At 40.4% G+C, this 26753-nt stretch overlaps 1 protein-coding gene across 2 annotated transcripts in view; it reads right to left on the reverse strand.

Annotated features, from left to right (window-relative positions):
* Positions 1–5785: 5785 nt before the first annotated feature.
* The window catches only part of WDR70 (WD repeat domain 70), a 157624-nt gene continuing 136656 nt past the window's right edge, over positions 5786–26753 (reverse strand). For both annotated transcript variants that reach the window (XM_042452148.1, XM_042452147.1), the window contains 5 exons: positions 20591–20691; positions 16278–16357; positions 13593–13709; positions 12901–13063; positions 5786–5957 (listed from right to left, as the gene is read on the reverse strand). In XM_042452148.1, coding sequence (XP_042308082.1) covers positions 5870–5957; positions 12901–13063; positions 13593–13709; positions 16278–16357; positions 20591–20691 — 549 coding nt within the window. In that variant the 3' untranslated portion in view covers positions 5786–5869. The remainder of the gene's footprint in view (positions 5958–12900; positions 13064–13592; positions 13710–16277; positions 16358–20590; positions 20692–26753) is intronic.

Consider the following 26753-nt stretch of genomic DNA (forward strand, 5'->3'; position numbering starts at 1 on the left):
CAGCAGTTGCAGTTTCACCCCAGTCACATAGCAAGCAGCAAGTAAGAATGGTAAAGTTGTTCACCAGAGAAGGCTGCCTTCTCTAACCAGCCTATTCCCCCCTCCCCTATGTCTGGCTTCCCAAGTGGCACATGTATCTGTGTACCTCAGAAGCAAGGTGTTTGGGAAAGCTGGCTTGGAAAATTCTTATAATACAAATAGTGTCAATGTTTGTAGCTCAAGGACAGTCAATCAACATTTCTAGCCCTGGACTCTTTGTTAAAGATGTATTTTCCCATAAAACTGGACAGTATTTTAATGCGGTTGGCAAGCCAAGTATCTGTCCTACCTTTTAAAACAATTGTGTATTGTTTTGTTTAAAAAGTCCATGAAGCTGTTTAGCCGTTGTGCTTCCAACTGCGAAACACAAAAACACTTCAAAAAAGCAATAGGAAGTTCTACAATAGATAACACATGTATGAACAGCATAACAAAAAAAATGCTGACCTAGAAATTTGGATACTAGTTTAAGATGGGATTGCAAGGCCATCTCTGAGTCCCTGTTTTGCTGCAGACTATGCAGCGTGCATGAATTTATATGTATGCTCACCTTTGCAGAAATGGGAGACATTTGTTATTAAAGTATGTGTTCAGGCTTAAAGTTAATAGTTCACTTGGTAAAGCTCTTGGGGCCAAACTACATTTTTAGGATATGATATATATTTCAATGCCAGAGAAAGGAGTGGAAGAGCATTTTAGCCAGTTTAAAATTGTGTAACCGTGATGTGTGCTAGGTTACAGGAGATGGAACAGAAAATTAACTTAGAAGAATTAACCAAAAGTAGAATTGATGCAGGTTAACTCAGGTAAGCAAGCTTTAATTTTGAAAAATAACTCTTCAAAAGCACGCAAATTTGCCAATTGCTGTCTGCTGACGAACTTTTATTGACAATGATGATCCTGAATCTTTTCATTTAAGAATTGAAATCTATGTATGTGTCAATTTTTCCCCCTGCAAATGGTTTATTCAATATTTATAAGAGAGACATCCTTTTGTTCATTTCCTCTCTGCTGCAATTCATAATGGCATAAACAGTGCTCACTTTCTATATAAATTTCCTAGCATTAGCCCCCTATAAGCAAACATATATTTTGTGATCCACCTAATTTGCCTCTTTCTTATTATACACAAGTTTTGAATTCCTTTAATATTGCTCGTAGCTCTAGGTGTAAAATTGGTCCTTTAATCTCTACTAGTACATGAAAATTAAGTTTTTCCATGATTATTGCAAGAGAGTAAATTTTCTCTAGAGATTGTACAGATCAATGCAAGGGCTGGTTCTGTGCATTAGCATCAGTTTGGAAACTGTCTTTCTTTGGACTACAACTCCCAGGTTTCTCCAGCCAGCATGGCCACTGGGAAACTCTAGGAATTTTAGTCCAGAAAAGTAGCTTTCTAGGTTTTACAGATCCAAGTCTATCTTCTGTCTTGTCCCCTTGGTTCAATGGGACTGAAACCTGGGCTGCATGACCAAAAGGTATAAGGCTACCCATAGACACAGCATATCCTCAATTGCATTCCAACTTTATGTGGATTTTAACTGACACCAACTTTGGCTAGGAAGCAGAGTATAAATCTGTAATATCATTTGAAGTGCTTGTTTCTCTGTTACGCTATACAAATCTATAGCAGGATACAGGCCACCCAAAAAGGGTGGTCTCCTGCCACCCTGGTTTGCTCTGTGAGGGAGCCGCAGCGGACAAACCGCGCAGCTCCGTCATGGAACAAAAAGAACCCACAAAAAGCGGGTTCTTCTTGTGGCGCCTTTGTGACACCGCAAGGTGCCAATGGCGCACTTGTGGCATCACAAAGGCGCCGGGAAGTGTGGAAGCTAAGTGCCCGTCATGTCAAAATGGCGGCGCCTGTGTGTACAGGGCGCCGCCATTTTGATGCCCACATCACGTGCTAGGGTTGAGGACGATATGGATGGTGTGTCTTTGGCCAACCCCTGACACATGACGGGGGCGCTGCAAAGGCCCGTGTAAATCGGGCCTGTATTTTTGAACCAAGTTGCCACACTTGGGCCTAAATTCTATTATTAGTTCTAACTAGAGGAGAGCTCTTAAATCAATGAGATTTAAGTGTTGGCTTAGCATTAAACAATCATGTCAGTGGGGTTTCTCTAGTTGGAACCAACTAGCAGGATTCAGGCTTTGCTGTTATCTAGCACTACAAAAAAGTAGACTGCAGTAAAGTAGCCTAAACACCCAAAGGCACCAGATTTTGTCTGATCTTGGAAGCTAAGCAGGACCAGTCCTGGTTAGTATTCAGATGGAAGAATGCCAAAGAACACCAGGTACAGCGGTCCCTTGGCTTACGTGGGGGATCCGTTCTGGAACCCTCCCGCGTAAGCCAAAAATGCGTAAGCTTGAGTCCCATTTGGTGTGGAATGCATGCACTGCAGGCGCACGCGCCATTCACTCTCCCATCGCACAGCTTCCACGTAAGCTGGAAGCTGCATTTGGGGCAGCCGCCTATAGTGCAGGCGTACTGTACTGCCACTTGTGAGTATTCCTTGCCTAAGAACACACTATAAAATTCATGAGGTTGCCATAAATCAACAGGCAACTTGAAGCCACATGACCTGATCTATTTACTACCTTGGGTTCCTCCTCAACATACAACTGGGGGGTGTTAGATGTGACTGTAGCCAGGTCTACTTTTACAAAGCTTCAGCTGGTACACCAACAGTATGCCAATTTATCATGAAATCAGACTTGGTCACTGTGGTATACATCTTAGTTATAAATGGACTGGATTACTGCATTACTATAATTTAAAGATTAATTTTTAAAATCATTATATTCTGTATTATAATTTAAAGTATCACTTCTATCAGGGCATCAATGTGAAACCAAGGTTTGAATCCCTGTTCAGTCATGGAAACCCACTGGGTGACTGGGCAAGTTAAACTCTCTCAGCCTCACAGGAGGACAAAGGCAAACCCACTCTGAACAAATTTTGCCAAGAAAACCATGATGGAGTCACCATGTGCCAGAAATTACTTGAAGGCACACAATCACCACCACTATATTTTGAAGTGATAATAAATTATCAAACTGAAATCAATAAATACAAATGTACTTTTTCAGAAGAGCAATAATAGTTCTGCACTGTTCAGCACCTTCACACTGACTGCATTTGGCTACAGGTAGACCTGATGAGGGCGTTGGGTCTTTTAAAGATGTAATCCTCTGTGAAAAGTTCCAAAAGTAGTAGATGCAAATGAAAGAGTCTGTTTGGCAGCAACTTTTCCTTTCTTATGCACTCTAGCTGATCTTTATCAATAAGTAAAAAGGAAACTTGAACTTTTAGTGAACTCATCTTTCAGGTCTTTTTAGCTGTAGGGAACCTGTTTCGTGGATTTTAAAGAGACTTGCTTGCCAAAGCTCAATAAAGAAGCTGGGTTAAGCAATATAGCCTTTTAAATCATCCAGCTGGAAGGTGGTCTCTGGGAAAAAAACAGCAACACTATCCTAAATCTAAAAGTGAAAAGAAAGTGCCCTTGGTGAGCCACTAATTACGGTGATTGAATTAAGTGTAAATATTCTAAGAGACAGAATCATAATTGGGGACCTTGAATGACACTCTTTCACATCAAATCTAGTCAAAGAGAGTCCTTAAATGACCTCCAAGTGCTTATACTGAATGGAACTATTTAAGAAAAAGAACCCACCTTGTTTTAAAGAAATGATTTATCAATACAGCAAGGATCATGAAAATTTACTCTGGAAAAAAAAAACACTGGAGTTAGTATCTAGTTTTCTATTCTCCCCTCTTTGTTATTTGCCTTCAAGTCAACTTCAAGCCACGATGACCCTATGAATGAGAGACCTACAAGTCACCCTACCCTCAACTGCCCTGCTCAGCTCCTGTAGATTCATGGCTATGGCTTCTCTGATTGATCCATCTGGAATACACTCTTCCTCTTTTCCCACCACCCTCCACTTTACCAAGTATTATAGTTTTTTCTAGTGAGTCTTCTTCTCACAATATGGCCAAAATACAACCTCAGTTTAGTCATCTTGGCTTCCAGGGAGAGTTTGGGCCTGATCTACTCTAGGGCCCATCTATTGGTCTTTTTAGTGGTCCACAGTATTCTCAGAACTCTTCTCCAGCACATCTCAAATGATATTATTTTCTTCTTATCTGCTTTCTTCACTTTCCAGCTCTCCCAACTATATATATAAATGGGAAATATGATGGCATCAACAATCCTAACCTGGGTATTTAATGATACATCTTTACACTTCAAGATCTTGTCTAGTTCCTTCATAGCTGTTACATAGTTCCTTCTAGTTCTCTCCTCTCCTTGTGTATTTACTGAGTTGAAGACAACCACAGACCAATAGTTCCCAATCAAAACTGGGGCATGCTATATGCCACAGAAGAGTCAATGTGAACCTTGAAAAATTAATCCACTCTAACTATTCATCACTTTTTGTCCCCGTGGAGTTGGGAGGCTTTACTACTGCATTAAATTTGGAAAGTGGTGCATTAAAGTAGGAAAGTGGTGAAACTTGAAAGATAAGATGGGCCTCTTGATCCTGAAGCAACAGCAAAAAGAGCCCAATGCAATACTGGTCCAGAGTGTGGAAAATTTCATTTTTTTGACAAACAACCCCCAGAATTCCATAGCTAGAATCAAAGTCCAAAAAAGGAACTTTCCCATAGTCTGCTCTTCTGTGGAATAAAAGGCAAGCATGCTTTTTAAATGAGGGATGCGGTGGCTTAGTGGTTAAGCTGCCAATCTGACGCCTGTAGGGTCAGAAGACTGGCAGTTCAAGGCCCATGTCTGCCAACCTAGCAATTCAAAAGCATGCAAATGCAAGTGGATAAATAAGTACCACTTCAGTGGGAGGGTAACAGTGTTTCATGAAGTTATGCTGGCCACATGATTGTGGAGCCGTCTTTGGACAACGCTGGCTCTTTGGGTTAGTAATGGAGATGAGCACCATCCCCTACAGTCGATTATGAGTACATATTCATGTCAAGGGAAAACCTTTACCTTTACCTAGTGATCTAAAAGTGATTTTCTTGCACACACTCTACAACCCTTAGTTCCATGAAATAATACATCTGCTGTTAAAATTGATATTTTTGTATTATATGAAGTTGTTACCACACTCCAAAGCTTAATATTATCAACAAATATATACAAAGTCAGGGACAAAGGCATGCATGTACTGATAAAAAATGCCTAAACAACAAGATGTTACTGCTTCCTGGTACATTGTAACATTGAAAAAAAAATCTGTATACAGTTAGAATAAGAAATCATAGATTTTTGTTAGATCTTTGTATAGAAATATTCACTTTTTGTATATAGCTGAAAATAAACACATTTGTCAAAGCTACAACATTCTGTACAATGCCTAATGTGCATTAAAACCATATATTAGAAAATAGTAGATGTAAGTGTAAAATTAAATTATTAAATGCAACCTATTGACCATAAAAACATTGAAAACAAATAGGGAACTTAAAATGGCCCCGCTGATACCTGCAAGTACCCTATTTTCTCAAAAACATCAGAAGGCATGTTACAAATTCTCATGAACTGTAATGGCATGAAGAAAATTTTGTAGTATGTTTTGAAAATGAAGCATGATCTAGTCTAGGAAATTTTTTAAAAGGCCCCTTACAAAATGGAAAATTAATGCTAAACAGTTCCTTTTCATCTTATGGCAAATTATCATCTTTCAAACAGGTGAAAATAGCCCCATGCAGGAAAGAAACTCTGCTTGCAGAAATGTAATTTTATTGCAGGAGGAAAAAGAATTCAACTCTGTCTCAAGTCCTTGGTGAGTCTCCTTCAATTTAAGTTCTTCAAATTTTACGTTTTTTCCATTCTGGCTTATCATCTGGTTCATCTTCATCTGATTCTACTTCTGCAAACACAGCTTTTGGCTGGGTCCTAAAGAAGTAACAAAAATAATAACAATTTAACAAGACGTGAAGAAATACGCATTTAGCCTCGAAATAAGGCAAAAAAGATGAAAATTTGTCACTTTGAAAAATTCAGTTCAATGTTAAATGATAACACTGTAAGACAACAACAAAGGGATAAACTCCAGATTTTACACAGCTACATCAGTACAGGTTATGAATAGTTAACAGCTGCTAAAATCATATATTTTCAGTAGGTTGTACACGACTGATGCCTCTCTTTGATCAATAGAGACAGCAATCACCAATAGTGGATCAATTTTCCCTCTGCCTGCACACTAGCATCCATGTTGTTCTATATCATCAGATCACCCACCTCTTGCTATAGGACCTTGTCAGTTCCTGGAATGGGTTGGGTGAGTGGGTGAGGGTTACTCATGCTAGTGAAACAGTTGCTTCAAAAGATCTTAGTAATTCTGTAGACCAGGGTGGGCAAAGTATGTCCTGTGCACTGGATGCAAAAAAATGCCCCCCAAAAGTGCTCTTTAGGGGGATGTGAGGTCATTTTCACTACATTCTCCTCCCCAAGATCATTTTTGTTCCAGAAAAGGCCTGTTACATTTTTTAACACTTTGGTGTTTTGTTTTGGAGAAAAAGCCTCTCCTGAGCCTAAAATAGCCCAGGAGTTTAAAATATGGTAAAAATGCCCCCATGGCTCCCAGAGGGTGCTTAGGGGCACTTTTTTGTGGCGAGGGTGTGCACCCCCCAAAGGGCCTCCGGGGGGGGGGGGGGAGGAGGATAATGTGCCTACCCTAGCTTTCCACGGTTGCCCACACCTGCTTTAGGGTCATATTGGCTTCTTGGAATCTAAGATGCTAAGAGGGATAAAATTGTAAGGTCAATTAATGTAATACAGATAATTTAGTCTGTTGCAGCAAAACAACAAAGCGTTTTATACCATCTTTAGAACTAGCACATTTATTATGGCATGAACTACTTCTTCAGATGTCTAAAGTGTCAGGTGTCCCCCATCCTATATCTGTGCATTTTATTTTTCTGCCCTAAGTCCAGTACCTTATATTTCTCCCTGTTGAAGTTCATTTTGTTAGCTGTTGCCCAACTTTCTAGTCTATTTAGGTCATGTTGAATTTTGATCCTGTCCTCTGGGGTGTTAGCTACTCCTCCTAATTTGGTGTCATCTGGAAATTTGATAAGTATGCTCCCAATTCTGTCATCCAAGTCATTGATAATAAAGATGTTGAATAGCACTGGGCCCAGGACAGAACCCTGTGGGACCCCATTGGTCACTTCTCTCCAGGATGAAAAGGAGCCATTGTTGAGCACCCTTTGGGTTTGGCCAGACTAGTTAACATTCATGAAAGCTCTCATATCCATTTCATCACAACTCTTTTCTGCTTACCATCCAGTTTCATAGAACATTCCAAGGACTTTTTCCACTATTCATATATTATCTACTCACCTTGGCTTTAGACAGTATCCCTTAACAATTATAATTAAACCTGAACTTGTCACCTCATCATCATATCCAGAGGGTTTCCGTTTCTATATCTATACTCTCTCACACACCATCTATTCATGGTTATAAATGTCTGTCTATATGCATTTCACTCTATGCATCTGATGAAATACTCTATCTACAAAAGCTTACACTACAAATTTTGTTCTCTCAGGCCCTGTACAGACAGGCCCTTTGCGGTGCGCCCATGACGTACTAGGGTTGCTTCGGGGCAGTGCGTACACATGCCCCGCAACCCTAGCACATGATGAGGGCATCGCAGCTGCACAGCACCACCCACACGGCGTGCACAGCTATGACGTCGCAACTGTGCAGCGTCCAAACAGCGCTGCGCAACTGTGACGCCATCGGGACGTCTTTGTAGGTTTGCAGCGGTGCAACTGCAATGCAAAAAGGAACCGCTTTTTAATGCTCCTTTGTTGCTGTGCAGCAGCGTCGCGCAGTTTGGTTGCTGCGGTGCTGCTGCGGAGAAAAGAAAGGTGCCTCCCTGGCACCTCTTTCTGGCGGTCTGTACCCCACCTCAGTTACTCTCAAGGTGCTACAAGTTCCCTTTGCACACCATCCCACCTAATTACACTCTTGGTTAAATAAAGGATTTCTATTCCAAATCTGCTGAATGATGCTTACTTTTCAAATGGAATATAATAAAAACGACTGATGGAAATACATTTTTTTTTAAAAAAATGCTCACATCCCAAGATATTTATTAATAAGGTATTAGTACTCTCTATTTTAACAGCTGCCAGAATACAAAAACAGAAATGTGGCTTGTGGTTCAGATGATGCATGAAAAAAAATCTCCATTAGAAAAATGTGACTGCACACTATCCTGATAATTAGTTTCATATGGACATATACTGGATTAAGCACAGATGGTCAACACATTGGGAATTTCACCATCTGACCAGCATTATTATATATTTCATATATAATATGAAATTTACACCAATTACTCCTTGGAAATTAAAAATATATAGTAATATGTTCAGCAACCTACTTCTGTGTTCAGTTCTAAAGACATTTTTCATTTCAGTCATGCTTAGCCAATTTTCCTCTAAAAGCTTTTCTTAGAAATTGGTGGTCACAAAACTCTGCTAATGAAATGGTGACGTCCTTACTATAAAACTACATTATATTGAGCAACAACCAATATGTAACTTATAAAAGGCAAGACAGCATCGTTTTGGCATATGAATAAAAATATTTTTACATGAGAAGGACAAAAAGTACTGTGTAGGATTACAGTATTTTTGGCATATTCTGCCATGTCTACAAAAGCCAGAGATAAAAGGACAATCTTGTGATAAGAACTGCTTTTGCAAAATAAACTGGTTACAGACTGCAACCTAAACTTGCCAATTTAGACTTTCAACAAACTAGTTTCTAAGTCCAGTGATTTAAAAAAAAGGAGGAGGGTGAACCTGACATCCTCATCCCATATTATAAGTTATCTTTGCTGGATACTGCAAGGATGTTTTGGGCACTGAAGCAGGCTTCTGTCTGCAGATTCCTCTGCAGCATTAAGTCTGTGCATTCACAAAAGGCTGATGTTATTATTTCCCATCCTTCTTTCAGGGCCGAAGGTATGTAATTCTGGCTGAGCATTTTTCTATTCATAATCTGAAGAATTAGATGGGTCAACTGTCTGGCTGAGCATTTTTCTATTCCTAATCTGAAGAACCAGATGGGTCAATTGCCTCTCCACTAGTGACACTAGCAGCCACACCTTAGATAACATGGGCAGGCAGTGCTCCACAAGTTGTATCAGACCAGGGAAGAGAAGAATGCTTTCAATTTCCTGTAGCAATTCAAATATCAATCAGCACAAATACCTTATTTGTAATTTCAAAATCATAGTCTCCCTCCTTGACAAATAATCATTACTACTATTATTGACTTGATAAAATCCATTCAAAATCAGTAAGAGCCTACTTTGGGTGAGTGATACGACTACGCAAAGAGAAACAGTCTGGGTCTGTGGTGCCCAAAAGTAACTTTTTTTCAGCTTTGCTAACAGGCAGAAGAGTGAAAGCAAGAAAGTTTGCTTTCTTTTTTCTTGTATGTAATGTGTACAACAACTTGGATTCCTCAGAGACTGTGGTACTCCAATTGGTTACAAAAAGAAGGTATTATCAAAATCTTTCCAACTTTTGAGAAATGTTGTTTAAAGTATAATTGTACATCACAAATATGGATGACAGAAACATAGTGACAGTTTAATGATATTTTAACTGTTGCATACTTCAGTGATGTGAATTTTCATTGGTATCTGCTCCACGGCTGGGAAAAAGGTGGGGAATTAATGGATGAATGATAATTTTACTGGTCAGTCAAACATCCTTTCCGTATCTTATTGACAGGGGGGACTGGTGAAATGTCCCAAGATGCTCTAAAGATTATTGTTTTACTGGTAAATCCCTCCAATTAATTTCTCTCTGTGTATACTCTTAAGGCCTTCTTCAGGAGCTATTTGATGTCAAAAGTTCTCTGGACCTGAAGAGTTCCTGGCCCAGATGATTTTAACAATCAGATTCTAAATAGCCAGGAAAGTTTGTAGCCCAACCATTTTTGAGCATCTTGAGACTGACTCTATTTTCCTCTATGGGAGTTCCCCAGTTTTTGCTTCCTTCTTACTGACAATGCAGTCCTATTCCTTTCTACTCAGTGGAGTGAAGCAGACATGGGATTGCACTTGGAAGTGTTTATCAATTTAGTTCAAAGAAATGAAGCTCCCAAAGTGATGTGTGCCCAGATGTGTGAATTAGGCTGGTCAAATGTAAAGGATTATATGACTTGGTACTATTGATAAAAATAAAATAAAATTGCCCAATCTAATAAGTGACACCTACTGAAATCCCTTCATCTACAAAACTCTATTAGAACAATAGCCCTGCACATCCCTGCCTATCTTAAGACTTATTTGTTTGTGCTCTGACAAAAAGGGAGAAAACATAGCAGTGGAAATGTGGTGAAAAGAAGCTGGTGAAAATGAAATGGGAAGAGCTGCATAGCACAGAGGACTACTTCTCCATAGCTTAAGGAAAATAAATAATGCTGGGCTTATTGGACAATCTCTTTTTCAATTATTTTGCTGCATTTCCTCTTAAGAAATAACAGGAGGAGCAAGGGGTCCACCCCACAACACTGTTGCAAAAGGGCTGTAAAATTAAAAGTCCAACATTGCTGGGCAAGGAAAGATATATGTACACACCTATCGCTCAACCACTGTCTCTGATTTCAACTGGGTAAAAAAGTGAATGGTCTATGGCAGCCTTCCCCAATCAGGTGCCTTCCAGTTGTTTTAGAGAGCATCTCCTATCATCCCCAGACAACAAGGCTCTGTGAGTCCACCTCCTCTCCTGCTGAGCTGGATGGGCCCCTCTGAGACCACCTTTTACCTAAAGAACTCACTGCCACCACCTAATGACTGACTTTATCCCACCTCAGCAACACATTGGGACATTGCTGGGGAATTTCACTGGTACTTCCCTTTCCAACCTGGGGAAGAACCGGGCCAAGCCAAGGCACATGAAAAGGGAATGCAAGAGCAGCAGAGTACAGTGGTACCTCGGGATACGAAATACCCAGGTTACGAAATTTTCGGGATACGAAAAAATCCCATAGGGAATTATTGTTCCGGGTTACGAATGTTTTTTCGGGTTACGAAAAAACTTTTGGTGCTTTTTTCGGCTTTTTCGTACGGAATCGCGGCTTTTCCCCATTAGCGCCTATGGCAATTCGGCTTACGAAGGCTTTTCGGGTTACGAAAGCGGCCGCGGAACGAATTAATTTCGTAACCCGAGGCACCACTGTACCTTAAAAAAAAGCTTCATTCTAAGTAAACCAATTTTACAGAAAAAGGATATAACTAAATGAAGGACCAACGTGCTCTCCTGGTGCACACAGAAATACAATCAGCCCTAGGTATCTGAGGGTGATCCATTCCAGACCCTCCCCTGCAGATACCAAAATCCGTGGACACTCAAGCCCGTGTTATACCCATTAGGGACAGCTCCTGTTGTCCAGTGGCAGCACATGCATGCGGCTACACCACTATTGGGGGCAACAAGTCTTAATGGCGGCAGATCTGTATGCAAGTGCCACCACTGGACAATGGAGACTATCCCTAATGGTGGCGCAACCACAGACATACACTGCAATTGGGGACAAACCAGACTTGCCATTTGCGGATGCTTGGATCCACAGATGGTTAAGTCTGCCAATATGGAGGGCTGGATGTATAAGTTACAAAGCCAAGTTAATTCAGCTAAACCTGAAAAATCCAAAACCTGACACTGTTGACTGGTACATTTCCCCAAACTTACTCATACATCAGATAGGATTTGTAGCCCTGAATGTTTCTGGATAGCTGGGAGCCTGGACTCCATTATCTGTCTCTACCAATCTCCCAGTCCCAGAGCTGCTGGTTATAAGTCCCTCACGATCTATTAGGCAGATAGGCAGAAGTCTTGTTGCTTTTTTTTAAAAAGCCTTCTTTCAGAACCATGTAGAAGGTTCTCTGTTCTCCCAATGGCTCATGTCAATGGACAGTTGCCATCTCACCGCCACTGATGTAAACCCTTGTTAAAATGTAACTGTATCTCCTCCCACATTTAATCCTTTGTTATTTGGGGAGAAGGCACTGAAAAATGAAAGGACTCCCATTTATCACAAAGGTAACCTAGACATATAATGCCAGAGTTTTAAACATTATAGCAGTGTTGGAAAATGAACACAAGGAGAAGCGATTCTGTCAAAGATGCACTGAAAGTCTAAAGGGGTACCAAGTCTGAGGAGTTTCAGAGTAAACACTGACTATCATTTATTTATATAGAACTAACAATGCACTCAGCATTGTAACAGTGAGCAAAGCCAATCCTTGCTGAAAGCTGACAATGTTTCTTTCAACAAAGATATTACTGGACTTTTTATAGAGGGTGAACGTTATTTACCAGCAGCAAATCTGTATCCTTGTTCATTTGTGCTATTATAAAAAAACGTATTTGGGTTTTGCGACCTAGTTTATAGAGTACAGTTATTTAAAAAACAACAACATAAGCATGCCAACATCTATCCGAAAAAAATGCAGCTGCAAAACTAAAAGAAAATTTATTTATAAATTAAATAAAACACTTAAAGATCACAACACAACGGGCTTTCTTAAACCCACAGGTTTTTTTTAAAGTTCTAATTTTATCTTATACATGTGTCATTCTAGTATTGAAAAATCTGGTTTCCTTAAAAAAAAAAAAAAAAAAGGGGGGGGGGGAGACAGGTAACATCCTATCAGTTTTCTACATTAGTGGCAATGATCCAAAAAAGGCAAAATATAGTGTTGTTAAATATGTCTCCTGTTTATAGTCAAGTTCACCATGGCTTTAAAGACATAGTACATATGGATTTCCCACAATCTCTCTTAAGAAAATTTCCTTACTTAGAATATGCTGGAGCAACCCAGTATGGGTTCTCCTCTGCTTCCTTTGCATGTCGTAAAATGGCCTCCCGAGGGTTGCTATCATCAGTTTTATCCAGCGCAATATTCTTGACTATGTACGAAGACAGAGTACCGCCATGAGTTCCAACACGACCACCACGACCTAAAATAGGAGAGGGGGAACAGATGTGCAGGGTGGTAAGAACGAACAGATGAAATAAAGACCAGGGAGAAAACATGAAAACTGCATTCACACAAACAAGAACTCCTGTGCCAATACAATCAGCAGGTCCAAATTTTGCCTTTTGTTTGCTTTTTCAGGATTGATTCAAACTTCAATCTTGTAGCAATGTTTTACTTACCACAGCTTTGTTTAAAAACCATTTTTACTAAACATATACAAAATACCCTCAACAATACAAAAACAAGTTTTATATATAAATCTGAAACAAACAAAACAAACAAACCATACCTTTACAAAGAATAGCAACTAATGGTCAACCAGATACCCTAATGACTCCTCCCTTCCCCAAATGGTAGTTACAATCCCCTATATTCAATACTCCCTCTAAACAATTTATTTACCTTTTGCTTATACTATATAAATGATGTTAATTTATTTTATAAAACCTTAAACTAATTTATATCTCTAATGTGATTGCAAACACCACAGCTTAAAAAATTCTGTTTACCCGGTCCTGCTACTGGAGGTTCAGGTTTATGAGATTTCATGGGATCCAATCTATCCTTTTCCAGCTGCTTTCTTGTACTTCGTTGGCGTGGTTCACGAAACATGGGAAGTGCATGTGCTGCAAGATGCAAAAAAATTAAATTAAATTAAAAATTTTAAGAAATAGTGACAAGACAACTTAAAACATTAAGATGGTCCAATATTCATACCAACCCATGTATGTGGCTCCAAAAGTAAACTTATTGGCCTGAAATGTAAAATGTTAAACTGATAGCAATATAGCCATCAAACCACACCCAGTACTGCCTCCCCCCTCCCACTGAGTACTTGAGGAGGATATTGGGATCATCCCACTTCAGCAATGCATGTTTGAAGGGATAGGCTGGGATCTATCATGATCTCTAGAGGTCAGCAGCACATCATCTATTTGTGAATGAAAATGTGGAAGGCTGCCCCAACCATGGTTAGAAACGGTCAGTCATAATAGCAAAAATACCATGATATCATGTGTAAGAGAAGGAAATTCAAGAACAAACAAAAAGAAAATGGAGCATATCATTTTGCAACCTATCCCTGAATGTGAAATTATAGTTAGCATTTAGAATCAAAATATACCTAAAGGGGTTCCATCTTGAAAGCTTCTTTTTGATGTTATTTCTATTCTCTGATCACAGAAGTTATTTCAAGTATGGACGTTGCTACATGGAACTGAGCTCTGGAAAATCTCTTGCACTGGGGCTTAATCTTGAGCAGACATACATAAAAACAAGCTGCACGTTGTAGATTTGATGGAAAACCATGCAAAACAGTAGGAATTTTTGGTCTTGCACACTTTGCTTTGGACCCTTCATTATGTCCTGCCCACTGCTGGAATGTGGCCCCCAAGACCCTTCCCAAAATGGAACTCAGGCCTTGGATCAAAATAGGTTCCTCATTTCTAGTTTAGGAGATTATGTCTAACCCATATTTTTTTCTCTCTCACTCCAGTGCTTTAAAATAGAAAGAGAAAGATATACTAAGTATCTTGGAGACAAGCATAGCTTGGAATAGTAAGAGACAACCTGCTGCCACTATTACTCCTGTAACCATGCAGGAGTTGCCAGAATCCCTGAGCTTGAAGCCATGCTCAGCATAATTATGCATTACCATAAAGTTGATAGAGAATTGCTGCAGCACAGATTCAACCTAATGTATTATGGAGATATTATTTAATTTTTTAGCATCAACAAAAATACCCTCTGAGAGCCAGCATGGTGCAATGGTTTGTGTGTTGGACTAAGACTCTGGACACCAGGGTTTGTATCCCCACTTGACCATGACAACTCATGGGTGACCCTCAGAGCAAAGCAATAGCAGACTTCCTCTGAACAAATCTTGCAAAGAAAATCCCAGTTGCAGATGGCTTCTGAACTTTATGAATAAATAGTTATTTCTTGTATCTTGGATGTTATATGAAACATGAAGAGTCAAACCTTTCTTGGCAAGCAGTATGCTATCCAATTTTGCATGGTACATCTGAAGAAATTAAAACGTGTTTTTATATGTGGCCTTCCAGAAGAAACACCATCTAAGTAATACATCTCATTTTTAAAAAGTAACACTTAATCCCCTCAAGTGCAAATAGTGCATCTTAAGGCTGCTGTCAGAGAATGCAAACTATGATCCCACCTATGGTCTATTTCAGTTAAGAGGCAACAAGGATATTTTAAATCACACAAGGAATGAAGTTGCTGAACACTGTTAACCCCTATTTCCTCCCAGAGAAAAGAGAAAACTGTTAACTAGCTAATTTGGAAGGAGCAGCAGGCTTGTGATTTTAGCCTGTCCCTCAATGTTTTATGAATCCTAAAAACTCCGCCTATGTTGTCCACATATTAGGCCTTCTCCTGGTATCCTGTATGATCAATATTGCAAAGGTGATCTCACATATGGAACAACATGAAGAAAGTGTAGAATGAATTGTAGCAAGGGCTCAACCAGTTCACCAACTTGCAAATATTTGCAAATGTCCTACAGCACAAGTGGAAAATCAATTGTTGGCAGGAGATTTCCTGCCATCCCACAGACTGATCAGGCCAGGGGTACAGACAAACTACTTGTGTCATTGTGTCCCTAACTGAAGTGTCAGATAGAGCATCAGCTGGGGACCCCACATCACTCCCTCCCCGTATAAATAGCTGGCAACACAGCTCCACTCCCTTCTTGAATACAGGTTGGAATGCAAATGTTTCTATGTGTTCCTGGCTTCATGTAACCCTCCATGTAGGGAAGTAGGGTTTGAGGAAGGAGACAGGGTAATCTGGTCAAGTGCTACAGGCTAGAGTAGGAACCCTGCTGGCCTGGATTAGGCCTTTGCGTCAGGTGTTTTCCACCACTGTCCTGTAATTTATGATTTGCTTGAGGGATTAAACATTTTACAATCTAAAATTATATAAGCCCTTATCCAATTAGGAGTAGGATATCCTTAGCCAGACTGAGAATTGCAAACACAACTAGGGGCTGCACAGATGGTTCCTCTTTTTGATTTTGTAGTGAAAAGCTAAAGATTCTAGAAATAAGATTTTTAGGAAGGGTGAAGGTGGATGAATTTAGTCTTCCTCTACTCCTTCTCAACTGTTTAATATTGGCCTTTCCATATACAGGGAGATAACATTCTGTATTTAACAAGCAAGTAAAAATTACTTACGTGTGATAATATAATCCTGTGTGAGTGTCTCTGCTTGTCTCTCTTTTCTTTTTGTCTTTACAACACATAATTTTGCTCCCCTGGGAAAGATTAACAAAATAAAAAGAACTTGGTCTAAAGAAGATTTTCAATAAAAGTTCAAATCCACTTTTATAGTGCAATCCTTTGCACGCATACTTTGAAGCAAGTCTCTATTGGGTTCATGGGGATTAACTCCCTATAAAAATGTATGACACTATGTCATTTGTATTTTGAGGAGAGTATCACTATATTGCAGCCTTCTCCAAGCTACCTACTAATATGTTAAACTGCAGTTCTCATCACTCCAATCAGCAAGAAAATTGAGATATTTTCTGGGGATGATGGAAGATATAGTCTAACACATCTGGAGGGCACCAAGTTTATGAAGGTTGATTTGGCCTATTTAAACAAAAACCACCAGCACCCTGATCTACAATTCATAAAAATATGTTTTGCATTCCATATACAATGGCACTGAGAGAGAACAGCAAAGCACTGGAAAATTTGAATCAGCATCTGCAATGAGATATTCCAACTACAACTGTCATAATCCAATGCCATGTTTAAATAAACTATGTTTAAAATGTGCAAACAAAAATCTATACCAGCTTCTTTTATATATGTTAGCAAGAGCTAGGATAAAATACACAATCATGACACATTTCTCAGAAAACTATGAGGATTCTATGTGTATAGTCACACGTGTGAAAAATTGATGTGTTTGTTTGTCCTTGTAATGGTAGGACAGCCAAGCTTACTGTAGCACTTTCTTTCTTTCTTTCTTTCTTTCTTTCTTTCTTTCTTTCTTTCTTTCTAGTAAGCACACTGTGCTGGAGGAAGTACATTTTCAGGCTGGTCTTTGAAATCAGGAGTTGGGCAAAGAGAGACTATATACAAAGTATTGTTGCAGTTGCCAGAGGCTGTGGTACAACGGGGTATCAGCAACTTCAAGCAACACATTATGGACCCTCTGTCCAGAATCAGAGATGATATTAAAAATTTACACTGCACAAGATAAAAGTAGTGAAGAGAGCAACTGAATCAGCTACATGTACTTTCTTACACTCACAATTATTCCCATTTGATGTAAAGTTAATGAGAAAAATACACCAAAACATTGGAGCCAACCAGGCATCTGCTTCTGTTCCTTTAACCCAGGCGTTGGCAACCTGCGGCCCGTCAAGGCCTTCCCACCGTCCCCTGCGCAGTCCTGCCACTGATTGCCCCCATTTTCGCGCCGCTCCGGGTGCCATTTTGTTTTTCAAAATGGAGGCCAAAGTCTCGCGTGACCTCAGGATGGCATTTTAGCGACCTCGGAAGGATACAAGCCTGAGTCGAGCTTCAGCCCTTGTGCTAGTATTGAACTTGCAACCTTATGGTTTGTGAGTGAGTGGCTGCAGTACTGTACAGGCATGTAACCACTGCACCACCAGTCAAATATGAATTCCAATTCTATGCCATCTATGAGTAAACCATCATTTCCCATTGTAGACATAATTGGACACGTCTGTTCAGTGTATGATACAAGCATCAAAACCAATGTGAGAGGATCATAACTGAACAAGGATGATTACATCCAAATAGGTTGAGTTTGTCAGATAACAGTTATTTTTTCTGTTTATTACACTGATGAAACCTTGTTGATGTAACTTGTGCAACATTTTGAAGAAAAATTCTAGATATTTCAATATAAATACAGTCGGCGCTTCTTATACACGGATTTTTTATACACGGATTTAAGCATACACGGTTTGAAAATGTTCCAAAAAAGTATAAATTTACCTTGATGTTCCATTTTTTATTAGGGACACCATTTTGTTATGTCATTATACTTAATGGGACTTGAGCATACATGGATTTTCTTATACACGGGGGATCTTGGAACCAAACCCCAGCGTATAACAAGGATCCACTGTACTAAGTTTTAATGGGAAATGTAGCTTCTTTAAAATACAAAAGTTATCACCTATTTGTTAAAATGAAATGGTACGTGCAAAGTTCAAAGATCTCATAGGAGTTTATCACATGGAGGTTTTTGGGGATTTTTGGAGCTCAGATCCGGGGTGACTGCGGGTCCACAATGCGAATTCACGTTATAACGTTAATGTGTTATTAGATGAGATTTCTTTCTATGGGAGCTCCTTCTGTGACGCTTCCGCAGTGATTCCAAAGTGACCCCTCATTTTGGTAAAATCGGGGAAAAAGTGAATTCACTGAATTTGCTTTCAAGCTCACTTCAATTTCACTTCGAATTGGTCTGGTGTGGAAGATCACTCCGATTTCACCCCCCTTGGCCCCCTGTGTCCTGCTCCTTCATCCCCCTCCTCCTCCTCCATGCCATCTTGTCCTCTCTGCCACCCTGCCACCCATCCCATCATCCCCTGATTGCTCATGCATTCGAATCCTGGCTCCATTGACCCCCTGTGACCTATCCCATCATCCCCTGACTGCTCCTGCATCCGAATCCTGGCTCCAGTGACCCCCTGCGACCTATCCCATCATCCCGACTGCTCCTGCATCTGAATCCTGGCCCCAGTGACCCCCTGCGACCTATCCCATCATCCCCTGACTACTCTTTCAGTCCAACCCTGGCTCAGTGGAACCCCTGCGACCTTATCCCCTCATCCTTGCCTGCCTCCTGCATCCTGAATCTGGCTCCAGTGACCCCCTGAACACCTATCCTCATTCCCCTGACTGCTCCTGCATCAAAATCTGCTCCAGTGACCCATGCGGACCTATCATTATCCCCTGCATGTTCCATTCATCGACTGGCCCAGTGACCCCCTGCAACCTATTCCCATCAACCTAATATTTATTTCAGTCCAAAATACCTGGCTTAGATACCTAGTACCTATCCATCATCTCCTTCCTGCTCCTTCAGTGTGATCCTGGCTTCAGCTACATCCTGCACCTATCCTATCATCCCTGCCTGCTTTTCAGCCCGATCCTGGCCCCAGTGACCCCCATGCGACCTATCCCATCATCCTTTGCCTGCTCCTGCATCTGAATCCTGGCTCCAGTGACCCCCTGAAACCTATCCCATCATCCCGACATGCTCCTGCATCCACATCTGGCCTCCAGTGACCACTCCTTGAATCCTATTCCATCATCCCCTGACTGCTCCTGCACCCAAATCCTGGCTCCAGTGACCCCCTGTCGACCTTTATCCACATCATCCCCTGACTGCCTCCTTCAGTGATCCTCGGACCCAGTGAAACCTATCCCATCATCCCCTAACTATTCCTTCAGTCCAATCCTGGCTTCAGATACCCCTGCGACCTATCCCATCATCTCCTGCCTGCTCCTTCAGTGTGATCCTGGCTTCAGCTACTCCTGCGACCTATCCCATCATCCCCTGCCTGCTCCTTCAGCCCGATCCTGGCCCCAGTGACCCCCTGCGACCTATCCCATCATCCTTTGCCTGCTCCTGCATCTGAATCCTGGCTCCAGTGACCCCCTGAAACCTATCCCATCATCCCGACTGCTCCTGCATCCAAATCCTGGCTCCAGTGACCCCCTGTGACCTATCCCATCATCCCCTGCCTGCTCCTGCATCCAAATCCTGGCTCCAGTGACCCCTGCGACCTATCCCATCATTCCCTGACTGCTCCTTCAGTCCGATCCTGGCCCCAGTGACCCCCTGCAACCTATCCCATCATCCCCTGACTATTCCTTCAGTCCGATCCTGGCTTCAGATACCCCTGCGACCTATCCCATCATCTCCTGCCTGCTCCTTCAGTGTGATCCTGGCTTCAGCTAACCCTGCGGCCTATCCCATCATCCCCCGACTGCGCCTTCAGTCTGATCCTGGCTCCAGTGACCCCCTGTGACCTATCCCATCATCCCCTACCTGCTCCTTCAGTCCGATCCTGGCCCCAGTGACCCCTGCGACCTATCCCATCATCCCCTGACTGCTCCTTCAGCCCGATGAAGGATGACCGCTAAGGAGGGGGCAGGGAAGGAGGACAGCATCCAGAGTCCCACTGAATATGCGCAAGGGTCCCAATTCGAATCATTGAATCTGCTTGGTATGCACCGGTGTGGTAATACAATTTGCACTCACTCCGCTTTGCATGAATCCACATCACGTGCCTTGCCTTGGATTCGATTCCCCCTAGATTCAGAAGGGCAATCAGGTGTGATAAAACATTCACGTTATGATGTGAATTTGCATAGCTGAACCAGGAGTCACCCCGGATCTGACCTGCAAAAAACCCCATGTGATATACTCCATATTTTAACAAGCTATTCAACATAAAAGAAATAAGACTCAGATAATCCAAATTACATACCTTTGACTCTTGAAGGGATCATAGTATACCTTAGCCAAGCCATTTCCTGTACCAACCATGATTTGATTCAGCTTAGGATGCCAGAGACAACGGACAACACTCTGAAAAGTTACATTAAATTGGTCAGTGATTTTCGGTTTTGGATAAAAGCACAGCTTCATAGAGATGATTTTTATAAATGGGATTATCTCTATATATTTTCTCTAGATATGTTTCTTTTCATATCTAGTTTGTCTTTCATAGTTAAGTTTGTCCCCTCTTCAAATGGGACCTAAGGCCAAACAGACTCCGAAGACAGACTGGGGCTGTAGCAACCACATGCTGTGGCCCCAACCTGCCTTTAAGTTGCTCCTTTTTCAGCCAGCAAAAAGCTGGCTTTTCCTGCTCCACTGTAGCCCTATGGTGGCTGCAAGTCGCTCTGGTGATGTACGGAGTATAAATACTGCACCGTCACAGCGTCTTGAAGCTGACGATGTCTGGGCAACTGCCCGACTTATGGGCTTTGCAATGTGTGGCGCCAAAATGCTGTGTTCCAAAGCTACCCAGACAGCGGCTTAAAAGGGCCGTCAGTCTTGAGTCTAAGTCAGAAAATGACAAAAGATCTGATATTGTTACCAATTGTTGCCTGAAATAAGAGGGTAAAATATGTAACTTCATGATTATGGAGCTACCTCACTGACACAATACATATCCATGCTAGTGAATTACAACAATGCAACACAAAGCACTGTGTATCGTGGGTTCTTGTTGTACGCAAGAAGCTCCTGTTACACAATAAGACCACTGTGCAAAGGTCATGCTGCTGGCTCTGCTTGTGCAATGGCCCCAACGGTGTAGTTACATTTTCATTCCCCTCCTGAGAATACAAATGTTGTGCAATGGTGCAAGTCAACATCACATGATTGTAATTTGGTTTATGATTATTTAACTTCACAACAGAATGCCAGCCAGTATTTGTATACAATAAAGAACAATAAAAACATAGGGTTTTTATGTACATAACTGTGAACATCTGATGTCTGATTCACTAACAAATCTATTCAATTATGATTCTCCCCAAAGAAAAACTAAAATGACAAATGTTCTTTAAGTGATATAAGTTTGACCAATTAAATACTTAGTATTATTCAGTATTTACATGTCTTAAAATCTAAAACCACTGTTACATGAATAACAATTACAAATAAAGAACTACCACTGCCTCCCTCAATGATATCACAACTCTCCCTGGAAGCCAGTACACCATTTGGAAATACAACTTGCATTACTAAACACAATCCTGTGTTTGCTAGACAAAAAATGGCTTTTATATTTAGAAAAATTCATTGTATATACATAAAGGCCACATAGCATATCTTAACAAGGAAACGTAAAGTACAGTTTTATTGCAACAAGGGAGCCTAACTTACATTTAATATGACTTTGGAGATGCAAGATATTATATTATAAAAGGCCCTCTGTAGACCAAAGGGATTTAGCAGGCATATCAAATGACCAATTTCTATACCATTTGACCAAACAGCTTATCTTTCTCCAACCTTGAACTCATTTCCACTCTGACGGTTAAACATGGTTCATTTCCTAGCATGTACTGGCTGTATGTACTGCATATACTGGCTGTAAAATAAATGAATTCAGACACCACATGGAATAATGAGACAACAAATTACCTGTAACAAGCACTGGGAAAATATCTATGTGCACAATTATATGAGCATGTTTTGTCAATTATATGAGTTGATTTTGCTACTTTGTTCAAAATTAGGTTTTACAACTGAACTATCACAAGAGTACAGTGCACCCTTCCCTCACGCAGGGATCTGTTCCAGACTTCATCTCCATGTATGCTCGAGTCTCATTTAAAACAATGGGGCTTGTGCTAGCAGCGTGGTATAAGCTGAAAGCCACGTATGCAACGCACTGTATGTTGAGAATGCTTTAGTATAAGAATATCACTTTTAGGTACTGCGTTCTTACAGACTAGAGGTGGCAATCCAGTGGCTCTCCAGATGATGTCATGTTTCATGTCCCAGCAGTCCTAGCTAACAAGGCCAGTGATGAGACATGTTAAGAACTGCTTGGAAGCCCCACATTAAGAAAATCTCTGCTACCATCTCTGGCTTTGAGATCTGGAGGACATACTGTCTCATGGGGATTATTTTGCTCAGGCAAAGTGAGTGCACCACCTTTCCTCAACATCAAAACAACCATCTCCACAGCTGAGCTGAGGCCTGCTGAACTGCAGAGCAACTGTAGGGAGAACTCCTGCAGCATGTCACATTTGGTGGAATATTTCCCATATGAAGCATCGAGGAAAAAAAATGTCTAAAACTAAGGACTGGAGCAAGTTCCATTCTCCCAGCCTTAAAGAAAGGCAATGACAAACCTCTTCTGAATAAATCTTGTCCAAAAAACCCCTATGATAAGGTCACCAGAAGTCAGGGTTGACTTTAAGGCATCTCACTACCATAACACGTATCTAAAACATAGTGTGGCTGCAGCCTGCTTGCAGCCCTGGGAATGCAGTTTTGTGGCCTTGATAATCCACCCCCAATTTTCAAAAGTCCTCTTTTTTGTTTGTTTTTTTTAAAAAAAAGGCAAAATTTTCAGGTTTGTTGTCCTTGAATAGTGCAGAAAGCCCTCTAGACATGTGAAACCATATGAAAATACCTACAATTTTACCCTGACAAGCATTCCAGAATGCCATACTGCTACCAAATAATTCAGTTTTTCTCAGCAGTCCCACTCAAAATGGCAGTAGGAAGTAATGTGACATCTTCTCCTGTCACCATTTTGAGAGGGGCTACTAAATAAAATAGAGGTACTTAGACTTTCTGCAGTAGTGCATCCCTCAGGAGGGGGGGATGATTTAGCCCTAGGTCCCCACCCATTTTAGCCCACGCCAGTCTATATTTATGTCTTATCTTTTTCTTTTGCTGTTTTTAAAAGTACATTTGGAGTTTACTGTGCATTGGGTTTCAAATTTGGAAGGCTGCTGACTGAAAGGTCAGAATATAGACATTGAAATAGTTAATAGCAAAAGCAACCCTCATAAAGAAGAACTGTTCTTTTTCCTATTGTTTTGCCTTATGAATAGCTTCTTTCTTTGTTGACCATGATGAATAAGAATTGCCTTCAAGCAACTGGCACCTTCTACATCTCCTTTAACCCTCACCCAGTGCAACACAGATGTCAGATGACAGTTCAAGACCAAATCAGAGCTCCCAGATGTCATAAAAGTTAAAAAATATGGGAGTTTGCTGTCACCAGTATGTTGACACTTTTCGAGGTATATAAGGTAAGGACTCCCACACTAATAGAAATGAACAGGAGCTGATAGGAAGACCCTTTTCCTCTTGTGTTAAAGACTTCACACTGCCATAATATTGCATGAATCTAGACTCCATTGAATTTTATAATTCTTCGTTAAAAAGAGCTGAATGCTTCCTCTGAACTTTTCAGTTTTGCAATAATGCTGCAAATGATGCAGCTGATGCTTCCATTTCAACTTCACCCAAGAGACAAATGAGTTGAATCAGAGTTGTAAGTATTGTAATTAAAAACAAGTTATAGGATCTGAGACACATCTGCAATCAAATTTCACTTCTTCAACAGTAGCAAAATCAACAGGAGGCAATTAGAGTTATAGTGTTTTGCATAAACTATCAGAAAATATTGAGTTAACCTCTAGCCCTATTAGTTTCTGAATTCTGGTTTCAGAGAAGTAAACTTATAAAGCGTTCTTTATATGTGAAGATGCAAAATAAAGCTTTTGTTATATTTCAAGGTAAGTTATAATAATTCTGTCACCATTAAAAACTACAACAGATTTTGTTGAAACTGATTATTACTGTACTTTTCAATAGCTCAGAAAAATATTTTTGCTGTTTTCTTTCACAGTATCTGAAAGGCTTCTGTTTTTCAAACACACATATATTGATGATTTCCAAAAATAACATCTCATTATATAAAATAATGTGAAGTATATGAATAAGGTTCCTTCCAGATAAGACAGCAACACAAAGGAGGTGGGGAAAAAGTACTGTACTCACAGGATGGAATTACTAACTATTGATGGAGTTGGACCTATCACAATAGTGACAGTTGGATCTATGTCAATACTGTTAACTCGAGTGATCAGCATGGAAAACTCTTCATTTTAGAACAGGTTTAAAATTAGGTGTCTTCAACTTTAACTCTGGAAGTGTACAGTAACAAGTTCAAACTCTTTGCCAATGAGATAAGTTTGCAGAACAAGTGAGATACTACCTTTTATTGGACCAACTGGTCTTTCACATGCTTGGCATTTTTAGTCTTCCTTTTTACATTCCCAAAGGAAATATTTCTCTTTACTTTTTTTTGTTCCGTGTAAGACTATTGGCAAGGCTTAGCTTTTTGCTAATCCAATTAAGACAGGCCTTGTTTTCACAGGCAACAAATGAAGAGATAAGCATGTAGTAGCACAGTACTGCTTCAGGTAGGGGCTAACATGAATACTGATTCTTGATTTTAAAATGCCCTGCATATAGAAAACTACTGACATCAGCAAAAAGATTTTAGCTAAGGCTTCCACCTGCCTTGTCAGTCTTCAAAGTGCAAAGATGGAGAGGACAAGCTTGTAACCACATGAGTTCCCATTTACAGTCCGAATTGGTACAGTCCACACACAGGTTTACCACATGTGCTTACGAGTACTATGTCAAAGTACAGGCATACTCTTGGTTAACAGAACTGCTGACAGTGGCTCTGCTTTTTACAAAGGCCTGTTACAGACTGCCAAAATAAAGCTGCTTTGGGTCTCTTTGGAGATATGCTATTTAAATGATGCATGGGTCCTAAGAGTCCGGAGGTCGCGCCAAAACCCCACTCCATTCCTAAGCACTGGAGTGCAGCTTTGGTGCAGCTTCCGGATTCTTAGGATGCATGCATCATTTAAACAGTATATCTCCAAAGAGACCCGAAGCAGCTTTATTTTGGCAGTCTGTAACAGGCCAAAGATGTTTTACACCTCTCAAACCCTGTTTCCTCCTCATTGTCTGTTCAGCTGGAAGGTTTCTTTTTTTAAAGCAATGCTGGTATTAGGAGGAGAATGAAAGAAGACTAGACGTCTTCAGTGTCAGGTTGCAGCAGTATTTCTGCAGTAAACAAAGTAATAAAGCTTAAGTTGCGAAAGAATGGTACTTCATTCTAACTAATCCGTCTGAAGCTATGTGTGCCTGCCTACAGTGAGCAAGGTAAATGTCCTCCAGAATCTCTTAATGAGCATGTGTGAACTGCAAAACACATAGAAAAGGGGAAAGCAGCATAGTTTTGCCTAGAGATTCCAGAAGTTTCCGAGTTAACTGCGCAGGCGCAGTAAAAACCCATTTGTGTGATTCGCAGAAACCACGAAGAAGATATATATATGAGAGTGATCATAGAATCATAATAAAAGATGATTAAAGAAAAAGTTATCTCTGGATGTAATCCTGCCTTGATCCGCAGGGAGAGACAGGAAATATAAATATTATTATTTATATAAATATTTATTTATTTATTATCATTATTTATTTTGGAAGAACTGTTCAAACAGTTTCAAAATGTTTTATTTACAAATGTAAGGTTTACCTAACCTGATTGTTACATTTCACATGTGCATATTTTTAGTTACTACAGCTTCCAAGGTCAGGGGCAATTTTCATTAGGACTGTTCTGCAAGGCTTCAACATATCCCAAACCACACATCCTCAAGCCTGCCTTCACATCTGCCATATTAAAGGAAAATATAGACAAATTAAAAGGAAGGATGGATTTAATATATGACCATGTTTGAGTCTAATTAGAGTACACAAAACATAACAAGTCCTGTGGTCACATGCTCCCCCTTTTTTCACTTTGCTTTCTCCTCTAAGAACTGACATAATGTTATATCTGAACTAGGTAAACTATTGGTCTGTCTTGCTTTGAAATTCGGATGTGAAAATGAAGTTCTGACTATTTTATTGCAAAATCAAAAGTGAGAAGGAAAGGCAAAGCAGACAAGAAGCGGTAAGGAAAATGAATGAAATGAAAAAGAGAGGCAAGAGGAGCAGGTGTTGAGAAAGAAAGCTGCTCAAGAAAAAGGATTTCAAGTGCAGAAAATTCCATTTTCAGGGAAGAAGCCATGGTTGAATGGCAGAGCAGT

Source organism: Sceloporus undulatus, chromosome 2 (assembly GCF_019175285.1).
Source record: "Sceloporus undulatus isolate JIND9_A2432 ecotype Alabama chromosome 2, SceUnd_v1.1, whole genome shotgun sequence".
Classification (NCBI taxonomy): Eukaryota; Metazoa; Chordata; class Lepidosauria; order Squamata; family Phrynosomatidae; genus Sceloporus; species Sceloporus undulatus.